The sequence below is a fragment of the Corvus kubaryi genome, unplaced genomic scaffold, assembly GCF_017639235.1.
Source record: "Corvus kubaryi isolate FWS band 111438036 unplaced genomic scaffold, C.kubaryi_AGA036_p1.0 37385, whole genome shotgun sequence".
Taxonomy (NCBI): domain Eukaryota; kingdom Metazoa; phylum Chordata; class Aves; order Passeriformes; family Corvidae; genus Corvus; species Corvus kubaryi.
In genome coordinates, this window is record NW_024581127.1 from 2,655,361 (window position 1) to 2,669,618 (window position 14,258).

Below are 14,258 nucleotides of genomic sequence, written 5' to 3' on the forward strand. Positions count from 1 at the left end.
ATTCCATATTCACACAGAGTCAGCGATAAGGCAAATTTCAATACCAAGTTATTTAACACGTTTTGTAATAGCGACCAGACCTGATGTCTGAGCATAATTTCCCCATACCATCATAAAAGCACTCTGAAGTTCCAAATTACCATGAAACCTTTTTAGCACAATCTGTAGGAGTCTGTAAGTTGCCTTCGTAGCATGTAGTGAAAATGAAGTTTATAAGCATAAATTAGTTGGCAGCTGTCAAAATAGTAAACAAAAATTTTGAAGCTGGCCAGGATATATTGGACATTTTAGGCTTTTCTTTGGAATTATTTTTAAGTGAGTGGTCAGCAACTGGTAAATGACGGTTGGTAAAAGTGCAGCTGGTCCTTTCTGGTGGAAAGGTGGACTAGTCATCATCATCTTCACACCAGCATGTGCAGTTCTCAGCATGGTAATGCTGTGTTTGGAGACAACCTAACAATTGCATTTCATGGCAAAAGCAGCAGCTCGCTTCTGAACACTGGCAAAAAAACCATGTTAAACTGCAGTTTCAGAAACAGCATTGTTTTTGTTGTTATTTCTACAAATTGTTCAAGATGTTCACATTGTTCAACGAAGCTCTGTTCGTTGTGCGTCCTACATATCTCAGACACTCCTCTTTGTTGTAGGTAAACTTAGCTCAGCAGATGAGATTCTGTTCTTTTAAAATTAAAGGCTTTGGTAATAGATAATGAACATCAGACTATAAGCTCAGGTCTGTGCTTCCCAAAGGTTGAGTTTGTTTAAGTAGCAAAATGAAGATTAGGGGCTGTACAGCATGAATGATAGAGACTTACTTTGTTTCACTGTTTTTAATGACCTGTGTTATCTACACTTTATGATTTTTGAAAAAAAAAATTGTTTTAAAAGCTGTATCTAAAATATTTTTTTTCTTCTTTATAAAATAACTAGTAAAGCCAAAAGTACCAGTTACTCATTTTTGTTTTGACATATTTTCTTACTGACCCCTAGGCCACACAATTCTATTTTGTTGTAAGTGAAGTACCATCATGTGCAATAGTTTCAATATATTTTTTGTTGTTGCATTAGTTTTTTTATTATTTGCAATTATTAGTGTTATTTATCCTGTTTACCAATTAATTCAGTTGCAAGAATCATTTAGGTATGCATTTGTTCATAGATGTTTTTATTTCACATTGACCAAAAAAAATATTTCCAGCTGTTAAAATAAAAGGATAGTTAAGTAATTTCCACTCAAGATACTTGAGCTTGTAAACTCACTGTGCAGATTTTTTTCTACTGTAGGAGTCTGAAGTACCAAATCTAAACTTCATCTATATATCTGTGTATATTTAGTGCCAAGGTCAATAGAGCATCCTAAATGGGATTGGAAGACAAAACCGGAGAACCATGATTTTGATGAACTAAATCATATTCTTCAAGAGAGCAAAAAGCTTGGAAAAGCCCTTGAGAATCTGTCTCGCAGTAAGTTGATTGATTTTAGTTTTTTAATGTAACCATGCAGCCTGAATTGTAATTTGGAAGTATATAACAGGAAGGTGGTCTTCTATTAAATGAAGACCAAGGTCATTGACATCAGCAGTTACATTCCTGTTGATAAGGTTTACAGAATGTCTGAGATAATTCAGGAGCTCTCCTGGAGACTGAAACTACTACCCCTGCACCACGCTGGGTTTTTTCTTTAACATTAGTTTTCTACCAGCTTAGTGAGCTGGATTAACTCATAAAGTGTTACAGCGGGGATACTGCAACATGCGTATCAAACAACAAGGCCCGTGGAAAAGAAATATATATGGACTGATTCTTGATAGATGTTTCAGAGAGATGTTTATTTCTCCAGCCGCGTAGCCGGGGCTCTGCCGAGGAACTGAGGCAATCACGGGACCCGAGGGTCCTTCTGCCCGCGCAGGGAACACAAAACAACCGATGGGGAACGAGGCTGAGCAGGGGCAGGGAAACCCCGTGTGTCCCCTCAGGGCCCCTCTCCCAGGGCTACATGGCAGGGGGACGGCCCCAACATTTCACCAGTTTATTTTTAACAAATAGAGATTTAAAACTGAACATTGGAAACAACTGGATAAACATGAGATAACAAGGACAGTTTCAAAACAAAACAAGCCACCCTCCTGAGTCTTCAAATGTCTAAACAGATTCTCTGGAACATCTTAAGGCTGGCAGAAGGGAGACAGGACTCTCTGGGCATGCTTTGTGGGGAAATGGAGGCAGGAGAGGGTTTCTTCCATTTGTACCTGTTGGAACTCTAAACAACACTAGTTAATTTCTTCCCTCCCCCTCTTCATCCCCCACTCGGCACTGGAAAGGGATTTTTGGGGAAACAATTGGTAAAGGCATGGTTTTGTGAGGGAAACCATGGGGTGTAAAACTGATTAGGGATAAATTGGGGATGGGGTAAACTTAAGAAAGGGTTCATATTGCGTATAGGGTAAAAGGGGAAAGTAGGCTGTGGGTAGGGAAGCTGCTGAGATGGATATTGTTTATAACTTTTTGCATAACAGCTGCCTTTGACTGGAATACCCCCAGGCCCAGTAACATTTGCTGCTTGTAAACCCTTCTTTCCTTGCACTATATCAAATTGTACAACTTCCCCATCTCCTACACTTTGCAGGTGGTTTTTAGGGTTATTCTTTTTAATAGCAGTTCTGTGAACAAATATGTCTTCCTGGTTGTCACATCTTGTTATAAAATCATAATTTTGTTTAACATTATACCATTTTACTCTTCCTAAAACCTTAGTTACGATGATTTTTTCCTTTTTCCGAGTGGCTGCTGTTTTCTGTCTCACTGTTTTTGCTTTCGCTTTCGCTCGCTCCGACGTTGGAGCTGCCAGGGCTGCTGGGGCCGTCGGGGTTGCTTGTGCCTGTGCGCTCTTTGCAGGGTTGCATTCAGGGCAGTGCCGGCCGGGCCGGGCTGGGTTGTGCCGTTCCACTCCCTGCACGCTGCCGCCTCTGCTCTCAGCTGCACTGCTGCTGCCTGGGGCCGCACCCACGTCTTGGCCAGGCCCCTGCTCCAGGGTGTGTCTCGGCTAGGTGCGGCTCCGCTCCACCGCTGCGAGCTGCCGCCTGCGCGCCGCCCCTCTCAGTCGGGCGTTCACGGGGCTCGCTCCACCACGCACTGTGCAGGGCCGGGCAGGCTCCCGCTGCGCCTCGCTCCACTGCCAACACCGCAGCTCACGCCGCTCCACCCGCGTGTGGGAACTGCTTCGCTGCTGCTCGGAGAGCGCTCGGTCCACATGGCCTGGGTCGCACGGACTCTGAGGCAGGCTTCCCTCCACCAAGACACAGCTGACATTGCTCAACAGTCTAAGTAATTAAATAATATTCATGAAAATATTCTCCCATCGGCATATATTTTGACTCAGAAATTAACTGTGTCCAAACGGTCTTCCAAAAGTCTTTGGTAGGAATTAAATCCCAAGAAACGTAGAAAAAGTTCTTAAACAACCATGCCAGGAAGTGTTTCCGTTCCTTTTGAGCTTGAATTAAGTTAAAATTTACAAATCGTTGTTCAAGAATCTTTTCAAGTTTTAAGATAAATGTCCATATGCGGCTCTGAGAGCCAAGAGTCTTTCCATGGTTCCTCCATAATTTAGAGATGGAATAGCAAAACAAAAACAAGAGAAATCCAGAGTTTACTCACAAATCAGTTGCTGTCCTTAGGGATCGGGGATCGCTCTGCTCGCAATTCTCTACCATTTTTTACAGAACAGGGGGTACTGCAACACGCGTATCAGACAACAATGCCTGTGGAAAAGAAATATATATGGACCGATTCTTGATAGATGTTTCAGAGAGATGTTTATTTCCCCAGCCGCATGGCCGGGGCTCTGCCGAGGAACTGAGGCAGTCACGGGACCCGAGGGTCCCTGCCCGTGTAGGGGAACACAAAACAACCAATGGGAACGAGGCTGAGCAGGGGCAGGGAAACCCCGTGTGTCTCCCCCCCAGGGCCCCTCTCCCAGGACTACATGGCAGGGGGAGGGCCCCAACAATAAAGAGATCAACAGAGGAGGCTGGTTTAATGAAAATGGTGGAAACATGCAGCAGGGAGGTTTCTCCTTCGTGTGGTAGCAGTTAAACAGGATAAACCTTTGTGAAACCTTAACCTCATTGATGGAGTTCAGACCTGTTATTGAAAAATATTTAGGTATTTTGTATCCATCATTTCCTTGACCTCCTAGTTTTCAAAAAAAATTAAAATATTTTAAAGCATCTCAAATAAATACTCAGAAACATGAAATCCAGTTATTTCATAATAAACCTCATGTATTATCCCTTAAACACTCATGTAACGAGTAGCTCTGAGGTTTACTGGATATGATCAGAAATAGCTGCTCTGTTTTAGTTTTTTTTTTCCTTTTGCTGTCTTTCCTGTAGAAGAGAATTCTGAAATACATTTCTGGGAGCAAGTACTGCTAACAGTTTTTAAAGTATGAAATGATGACAAGTACTCTTTGCCGTGCTAGATGAAAACTAGGTGTGGCATGATCTGGGAGATATTTGTGTGAGAAATGCTTATTTCTTCTCTCTTAAAATTTTATACCTGGCAGTTCTTGATTTACTGGTGAATTTTAAGATAGGGGCATCAGAGACAGAGCTGAATGAGGAATGGAAGATTTGTTTTGTGAAGAATTTTGAGGTTCAGCATTTTTCCAAATTGCACCAAATACCCAAAACTAGTTTGCCCAAATCACACTCTCCCAAATGTTTTAGGTTGATCACCACAATTATATTCTGAGAAATTTTCCTACTTGTATTATAGTAGTATAGTTACAGAGCTTTTTTGAAATACTTTTCTAGTAAATTGATCTATCTGCATGTAAGGAGCTAAACCAACTCTGGTCAGAGTCTCTGATTTGCAGCCTTACTATTGCCTGACCGTGATGGATGTGAGTGTAGTTTTCAAGCTTTTCTCCTTTAGAGACTTGTAGCAAAGTTATGCACAGATACAATTGTTTTGAATTTCAGAAGGGGTTATTTATTCACTCTCTGGAGATATAAACCAATCAGATGTGAGAGTTCAATAATTAATGCCTAAATCCACTCTTCAAACCTACATCTTTGTCTTTCCTTCAGAATATTGTGAAGGTTCTACTTTTACCTAGATCTATAACTGTACATCCTTAAACCTAAAATAGATTTTGCAGCATTCTGTGCCTCTCTTTTCCTCACAGTTTTATAACTGGAGTGTAAAACTCTGCAGCTCTTCTGGGTCCTACACTTGGACTGGGTGAATGTACCTGGTCAGCATTGTTGGAGTCTGTTTTTCATAGTTATTTCACAAATGAAACATTCTTCACTGTTTCTTGCTAGTACTTGATGCTTTCTGGTCGTTTGTCAAGATAATACAGAATTTGAATCCCATCCCCCCAAGTGATTTAAATCACTTGCAGCCTGATAATAAGTTCACTTCCATGAATGTGCTCTCTATTTCTTCATCCAGATCATTAATGGAATTATTGTCAGACCTCTTCATGATCCCATTTCAGATCTGACAACCAGCTATTGAAAGCTACTCAGTAAGTCTGTTTTTTCCCACCAGATGTTTATCTTCCTTGCAGTGTTTTCACATAGATTGTAATTCACTAATTTTTTTTCACTGAAGTGTCATCTAGGACAGTAAACAGTCTTATAGCTGAAGTATTTTGCATCTGCTTCTTCCTCTTATCCACTAAGCAAGTTTCCCAGTTGAGAATACAATTAGACTAATTTGACGCGATTCATTCTTGATGAACTCGTGTCCGTTTGTTCTTACCGCCTTTCTATTCCATTAGATGTCGATACATTATTTATTTAGCAGTTTTGTGTATGATTCTTGATGTTGTCTGATTTAGGCTTGGTGGTTAGTAGTTCCCCCCATCTTCTCTTTTTCTTTTTCAAAGAAAGATACATATTTGCCCTTTTCTGTCCTCTCTATTCTTGAAAGACAGTTGCTAATGGATTAGAGGTTTCTTCAGTTAGTTAGTTAAATGCTCTGGAGTGAATTTCACAAGAGTCTGCCAACTTGACTGTATCTAAATCACCAGCATATCTTTCAGCTTCCCTTGTGTGTCTTGTAGTTTTTCCTCTTAAAACCACTACTGTTAAGCATCTGGCTGCAATTGATTTTTTTTTTGTAAAGACTGAAGTGGTGAAAGTATTTAACACTGGGAATTCTTTGTATCATCTCTTACTTGCTTTCCTTCTCTTTGAAGTAGTAGTTCTGTATTTTAATTTGTTCTCCTTTTCTAGTGTATTTATAGGATCTTTTCTTACGGCTTTTTATGTTCTTTTATAGTTGTTAGTTACTCTGCACTTTAACCTTTCTTTTTTTTTTTTTGTATCATTTAAACACTTGCATCAGATTAATTCTAAGTTATATGTCCTTGTTTCTATTCTAAGCTATATGTCCAAGGTTTTGTACTTCTGATATTCATTTAATTTCAAGGAATAAAAAAATTCTTTGCTATTATTTCTTACATGTCAGCATGATATAAAAAAATCAAAATGAAAAATGTGAAATTTTTCTAAAAATAGAAAAGGTATAATTTTGAAAATAAATGAGGGGTTTTTTTGTTCTCCCAGAGATAGAATGTAGATTGCACATAGGAAATAGGGGGCTTAAATGAATAGAAGGTCTAGGACTTTATAAGGTGCATGAAGCTCATTCTGTGCTGTAGCCAAATAAACATCCCATGTGGTGAATTTTAAGAAAGCCATCACAAGCTCCCATGTCTACCTCTGTGATGCTTGTTTTGGGCTGTCTAGTTAGTGCTTTTGGTTCTACAAGTGTGCCATTACTCTAATGCTGCATTTGATAATAATCTTATTTTGAAGTGTTGTGGGACAGACACTGGGCTCAACAGAGGGCTGAGTACACAAATGATCAAAATATATTATCAATGGCTTTATACAGCACTCTCTCTTTTGTTCTTCAGTATTTTAACAGGGAAGAGTGACACATGAAATGAAATGTTTGAAGTTAAATGAATTTTCCATCAAGTCCTGGATCCAATTTCTTTACATTTTAAAGATAAGCTTTGGATCTTTTAGTGAGTTTCCATGAGTTTTGAGTCTTGAGTTGCCTGTTAGGCAGTTGACACAGCCTGTGAATTAAATTCTAGTTTCTATTGCTTCATTTACTTTTCAGTCTAAATACCTGCTTTGAGACAAACTTGTGCACTTCATGCAAAATTCAAACTGCCTGTAAGCTTTGGAAGGTGAGACTTGGGCACTTAGATGTCTGGTCTCTTCTGTATTCAGTCCTAGTCATTAAAACTGAACTTGCTTATATTTGGAGCCTTTCTCCCAACTGCCATCAAGAGTGTGTGCGTCTGTGCTGCAGTAGGTCCGAGAAACTGATAGTGACTTCATACTCAGAGTTAAAAGTATCTTAGGAGTTTTGAGAGTCTGGAGAAGGTTACTGTTGTAATTATGGTCTAAGCGTGGTGGAGCTTGCTGATTTAAGTATACCGTTTTTCAGAGGCTTACCCACATGGGAGAGCTGGGTTTTGTTTGCTTCTTCAATCAGCTGTATGTCATGGAAGTGGATTTGGAACTATCAAATCATCTATTTAGGGAAGATTTTGGTTTATAAAGCAACTTACAGGAATATACTTCATTTCCCTTGTGCATGTTTAATTTTCTTTTATTGCAAGGTCTCTTACCTTTATTGCTGTCATTCTTCTTCCTCTGCTAATCATAAGGAAGAAAAGTTCCATCCTGTTTCAAATGTATGCTCTTGTATTTCACCTTCTGGCCTGTTTGCCTTTAAACAGAATTAAAATCTGTATAGCTAAGGATCTTGCTAATGAATATGACTTTGTCCTTCCCCCATTTTCTGAGGATGGAAAAATAGATAACAAGATATGGAAACCAGTGAATTATGAGAGTTTTGAGCAGGGGAAAATTGAGGACTAAATCAGTGAGATCTTGCTGCAATTAGGGGGGAACTCTGCATACTTAATGAAAACTTTGCATCTTTTATATGAATAGTTAAGGATTAGGGTGCATATTGAAAATGTGTGCATATTGAAGGTTTCAGTTTATACACGGTAACTGCATTTGATGAAAAAATGTCTTCTGCTGTGAGATAGGTACTCTTTCATAATCACACATAGCCTTTCAGTGAAAATAACTGACATTTCTTTAGTAGTGTTTGAATACTTGTTCAGGCCAGGTGTGCTCTTCAGATCAGAGGGGAAGAAACAAATTTATCATGCTTTGAATTCAATTGAAATTCTAAGGTAAAAAAATGGTAATTAGTTAACATTAACCAAAAGTATTTGATAATGAATCCAAGTCAGTTTCGGGGAATCCCAGAAAAAATGATATCTATGTACAACCAACAGGAGAAAAATCCTCTTTTGTTTCTTAATTTCAAAGGGGAGTAATCAATAAACAATCAGTAAATAAGGAAACCATGGGTTTCCATCTAGTAGGAAATATTGCTGGAAATCATAATGAATTATAGAATCACAGAATGGTTGAAGTTGGAAGGGACCTCTGGAAGGTGTCTGGTCCATCCCTGCTGCTCAAGCAGGCTCACCTAGAGCCACGTGTCAAGGCTCTTCAATACCTTCAAGAATAAAAGACCTCCAAGTCCCTCCAGAGTATCTCAAACAGTTATTTATCATAATGTTAGAATCAGTTTATGTTGTTTATGCTTATGTTAAGAAAGGCAAGCACGATCTTACCTCTTTAAGAAAAATATAAAATAGTAAAACGTAAAAGCATATGTTCTGTTTATCTTTTACAGGGAAGAAGATAAGCAACAAGAGTAAAAATCTCATAACTACAAGGGTAGAACTAGTTCTAAACAAAATCACAATATGTTAACAAACCGCTAAAATCATGTCCTCAGTTTTGTGGATGAACTTGCGGGTATGTGGGATGTGAGAAGCTTTATATATACATCATGAACTACTTGAATGTATTTAGCAGTCTGTGAAAAACACATTAGAATGGGGTTTCATTTAGAAGCTTCTACACTGTAGGAAACCATTAATGATTTACATTACAGTTATGGAAGATGAACTTGAGTTGAATGCCACTTACATTTATTGAAGCCAGACATTTCTGTTGGTGAAGATGATTTAACTGTAAAAGCACATCTTCAGGACACGTAACTAGACTTTTGTCAATTGCCTTATGAGGGGCATTGTTTTAAGACATAACATGTTAGTATTTTTTTTTCAATTGTATACAGTTGATCTGAAATGGACTTGAGTCTATAAAGATGACTTCCCTGTTATCAGTTGATCATCTAGTCTTAAATGTGTTCTGCTAACTGAACCACAGGACTAGTCATCATGTAGAGGATTTTTCCCTTCTTCTCTACAATCTGAACTTTAAAATTATGTTATTCTTGCATGAGATCAATGCTTGTGATTTATTTTGAGATCAACATTTTTAGATAAGCTCAATCAAACCTTTAGGGAAGATAAATTTATCTCAGTATGGCAGCTGTTATCTGATACTGCCTTTGCTCATAAAACCCACTTATTTTTAATATGATGTAGAAGTAATAATACAAAATAATGATATTTCTGAGATTGAAACAGGATGAATATGAGCATAATTATTCCTATTCAATTATAAACCGGGGCTTGTATGGTCAGGAAATCACTGCTACTTTAGTTTTAAGTATCTTTTTCCTACAGACGTTAAAATTTTAATCACCTTTGTGAAGGTATTTGCCATTCTGATCCAACCTACCCTAACTTTCAGGACTAGAGTCTTGTTTTGAGTAACCTTGCCCTTTTCTGGAACATTATTTGGCTTGCTAAAAGTTTCTCTAATACTATCGCAGAACTGGGGTTTGTGTGACTGTCATCTTGGATATGGAACTTTCTAGTTCTTAGTACAAGGGGCATTCGTGGGGCAGCAGAATGTGAGCTATGACTCTATCCTTGGCTACTGGATGCTGTGGGCTACCCATCTTAACCCACCTGCTGCAGTGTACACCTTCCCCTAAAGAGTTCTGTAGTTTTGATTATTCTCTTCTGAAATGACCTTGGCCTAGGAGAGTTTCTGGGATATAATATTTGTTGGGTTCTTTGCCTTTTATTTCTCTGTGTTTGCATAATTCATTAGTCACTAAACCTAATCCTGAAACCTGTATTCTTCATTGGAGCCACTCAGAAATTTGGATATAGAAATTCTGCAAGTCTAAAGCAGAGATTATTTTGCTAGGGATTAATTTTTTTTAATCTTTTTAAAAGCCAGTATGAGGAGGAGGGATTAAATCCATGTTTTCTAGATAGTAACTATAAGATGTATAGTGTGCTCCGGTGTTGATGTGTGGTGCCTTGTAGATGACAGTTTCTCTTGTTCTAATATGGCCAAGTGTTGGGAGGAATATTGTCCTCCTTCAAGATGAATACCACTACAAAAAGTTTAAAGTTGCTTAATAATACGCGGGCATACAACCCTCATTGGTAAAAACTCTGAGGTTTCATTTCACTATGCCTTCACAGAAAATCTCTGAGTTACTATTGGAGGAAATATGTCTAATGTTGAAAGTGGTAAAATGACTCACTGTAGGTAAAGGCTATTATGACAGTCAATGACAAATGTATTTTAAAGTTCCTACACAGAAATGAGTGAGATTTTTTGGGTTTTGTGTTCTTTTTCTGGGGGAGGAATGCTTTGTTTGGTGTAACCAGAGCAACCACTTTATGTCCTTTATAATCCAGGGATGGTGTGAAATAAATAATTTCAATTTTCCTTGTGTTCAATACACAGTTCAAACAGGTACAGCCACTAGAACATACAATGCTGCCTGCTGCAGTATGGCACAAGGTTTTGCCATGGGAAATGCAAGTATATTTAAGATGGCCTGTCCCACCAATAAGAAGAACGTAAACTTTCTGTGAGAATTTAGAATTGGAGAATGCATTGGGGCAGTGAACTGCTGGACAGTTGATACGTGATATGATATTCCTGTGTTTGTGCTCAAAGCTGCAGGATTAACAATGGTAGAATAAGAATGCTGTTTCTGTCCTGGAGTTTGTTGCAGAACCTGTGATATGCACTATGAGGTTGACAGTCCAACCATCCAGAAGTTCCCTGGCCTAGACTGATCCTGAGAATGAATTCTGTCAAGTTAGTCAGAGTTGCGTTGAGGTTGTCGTAGTATGTCTAAACTTTGTATGTCAAAACCCATGTGCCAAATCTAGAAAGCTTTGTTTGGCAGGTAGGAAAACTGGCTATTGGGAGCTCTGTGGCCATCTTCTGGATGTTTAGGAAAATGCATATATATTTCCTTGAATATTGAGTTAAGTAATGGTAGTCTGGCATACATTAAAGCAGTAGTATTTTATTTTCTTAAGACTGGGTGCACATTAGACTTCTCAGATGTACATTGTGCCTTTAGAAACATGTAAGTCTTTAAAAATCTCCTCCACAAATTTTTATTTTGTTTCATTTTGTTTTATTTCTTCCTGTAATTATTTAAGGACCACACATAAAAGCAAAAATGGTAGATATCCCTGAAGTTCCAAAACTTTCATTCTTACCAGAACACCAGGTGTATTTAGCATATGAAAGTATTGCTGAATTTTAAGCTACTGTAAAGCTGATCAGGAATAATGCAGCAGTTAGGCTTTTTATGACTTGCCATTTCATAAATTATGAATGGTTTGAATTGGAAGGGACCTTAAAGATCATCTAGTTCCAGCCCTTTCTGTGAGCTGGGGATCTAGTAACTAGATCTAGTTACTCCAGGCCCCACCTAACCTGGGAACACTTCCAGGCACGGGATATCCACAGTTTCTCTGGGCAACCTGTTCCAGTGTTTTGCCACCCTCACAGTAAAGAATTTCTTCCTAATATCTAATCTAAACATACCCTCTTTCAGTTTGAAGCCATTGTTCCTTGTTCTATCACTACATGCCCTTGTAAAAAGTCCCTCTACAGCTTTCTGTAGCCCGTTTTTAGGTACTGGAAGGTGCTATAAGGTCTCCCTGGAGTTGTCTCTTCTCCAGGCTGAACAACCCCAACTCTCTCAGTCTGTCTTTATAGGGGAGGTGCTCCAGCCCTCTGAGCAGCTTCATGACCCTCCTCTGGACTTGCTCCAGCAGGTCCATGCGCTTCTTTTTTTGGAGGCCCTAGAGCTGGACAAAAGTACTCCAGGTGGAGTCTCACAAAAGCAGAGCAGAGACAGAGATCACCTCCCTCAGCCGGCTTGCTACACTGTTTTTGATGCAGCCCAGGGTGAGGTTGGGCATTCTGGGCTGCAGGTGCACATTGCTGGGTAACATCAAGCTTCTCATCCACCAGCACTCAGAAGTCCTTCTACCCAGGACTGTGCTCAGTCCATTCTCTGCCCAGCCCATACTTGCGCTTGGGAGTGCTCCAGTGCAGGTGTAGGACCTTGCACTTGGCCTTGTTGAACTTCCATGAGGTTTGCACAGCCCCCCACCTCTCAAGCCTGTCAAGGTTCCACTGGATGGCATCCCTTCTCTCCAGAGTGTCAACTGCACCACACAGCTTGGTGTCATCAGCAGACTTGCTGAGGGTGCACTCGACCCCACTATCCATGTTACTAATAAAGACAGTAAACAGCACCCATCCCAATAACATCCCCCGAGGAATGCCATTCACCACTGGTTTCCACTTTGAGCCGTTGACCAAAGTTCTTTGAAGTGTAGCCATCCAGCAATTATCCACTGAATGATCCACCCATTAAATCTGTATCTCCCCAGATTAGAGACAAGGATGTCATACAGGACAGCGTCAAGTGCCCTGCACAAGTCCATGTAGATGATGTCAGTTGGTCTTTTTCAAAAAGACCTGAACTTGTGTGGTGCCTTTTGTTTCGAAAATTAATTTTATGCTGTTGAATTGAAAACATCAAAGTCTAAAAATCGTTTTTGAAAGAGAAATATTATCACTGAGTGTAGACACATTAGGTATTGGATAAATAAAAGTCTTCTGCTAAGAAGTGCGTATGCAAAAGATAGGCATTTTTAAGACTCATGGAATTGTTATTAACAATGTTCAGTTTTCTTTAAAACGAAAGTTCATTTCTTGGTAATCTAGAATTGAAGCTGAATGTCCTAAGCAGAAAGCCTGTATGTGGAAGATACTCGTTCTAGACTCAGAAGGGAATTTATTTTATTAAGATATGTTGCAAAGGTTTTGAGAGGTGGCTTTTACATCAAAGAAGATGCTGTAGTGCTGTATTGATCATCGTCTTTATTTCTCCATACTTACTATTGTGCTTCTGCAGATTGTCATAGGGATAGAAGACTGGGAAGAGAAATCTAAGATAGTCAGGAAAAGAATGGTTTTAATAATCCATGCTAATTTTAAAAGAGGCGTGACAAACTACTGATTTAGTATTTTAAATATAGAAATCTAAGTTAAATGGCTAATACAGCGTGAGATACACTTTTTAGGGAATCTGCTTAAATTAGACATGATAATAGTAATTAAAGTATAATAAGTACTAATAAATTACATTGTTTTTACATTGTTTGTTAGATATATTTCATTGAATCATAGCATGCCAAACCTTTCTTGCAATCAGACAGTACATTGTTCTTCCAGTCCTCTTCAAAAACCAAGCTAGTGAGAGAATGAGTGTTCCGGTAGAAAGAGGCTGTGCTAGCATCAACAGCCCCTCTCCAGATTTGTTGCTGATCAGAGATGGCAGTAGTTGTGGCTGTGGAGCATTTCTGAAGGACTGTGGAAGCATGTTCATGCCAATTATTTCGTTGTTCAGCACCCTTACAGCACAGAGGGTTGTTACATTCTAAAGTGGAAACAAGGAATTTGTCTTCCTAATTCACCAGACGACTGAGTGGGCTGGATATTTGTGATACCTGATCAAATTTTAGCACCTGTAATTACTTGTAAAAGGGAGGATTTTTTAAAGACATGAAATTGGCAGCTAGCTACCTAAATAATTACCACGATAAACCTTGTCCATGAGCCTTAGCTGATGGAAGCAAACTTCTCACCCCTTTAGTTGGAATGGTTAGTAAGAGTGGTTGGTCTGTTGTACAGTTGTCAATCGCATTATGATATAAAACTGTGGCAAACATTGTCTGTGAGAAACAGCTGCTATACGAGAGAAGGTAAAGCATACTCCTTTATTGCTAGAGGATTTACCTTTGACATCAGAAGACCTCTCCCAACAAAGGCAGGTGAGCAGTTCTAACCGTTCCCTTCTTTTCTGCTACTCAGTGTCTTGCAGCAGGGCAAGGATGATGCAGCTTTAGAACTTCCATTATCTATGTTCATCATCATGCGGAA

The 14,258-nt window shown here is 39.1% G+C and overlaps 1 protein-coding gene across 5 annotated transcripts in view; it reads left to right on the top strand.

Annotated features, from left to right (window-relative positions):
- CUNH8orf34 (chromosome unknown C8orf34 homolog) overlaps window positions 1-14,258 on the top strand; it is a 161,377-nt gene that overhangs the window by 32,586 nt on the left and 114,533 nt on the right. For 4 of the 5 annotated variants that reach the window (XM_042036250.1, XM_042036248.1, XM_042036249.1 and 1 more), the window contains exon 4: window positions 1,336-1,464. The exons of the other annotated variant lie outside the window; for it this stretch is intronic. In XM_042036250.1, coding sequence (XP_041892184.1) covers window positions 1,336-1,464 — 129 coding nt within the window. The remainder of the gene's footprint in view (window positions 1-1,335; window positions 1,465-14,258) is intronic. 5 annotated transcript variants of the gene reach the window in all.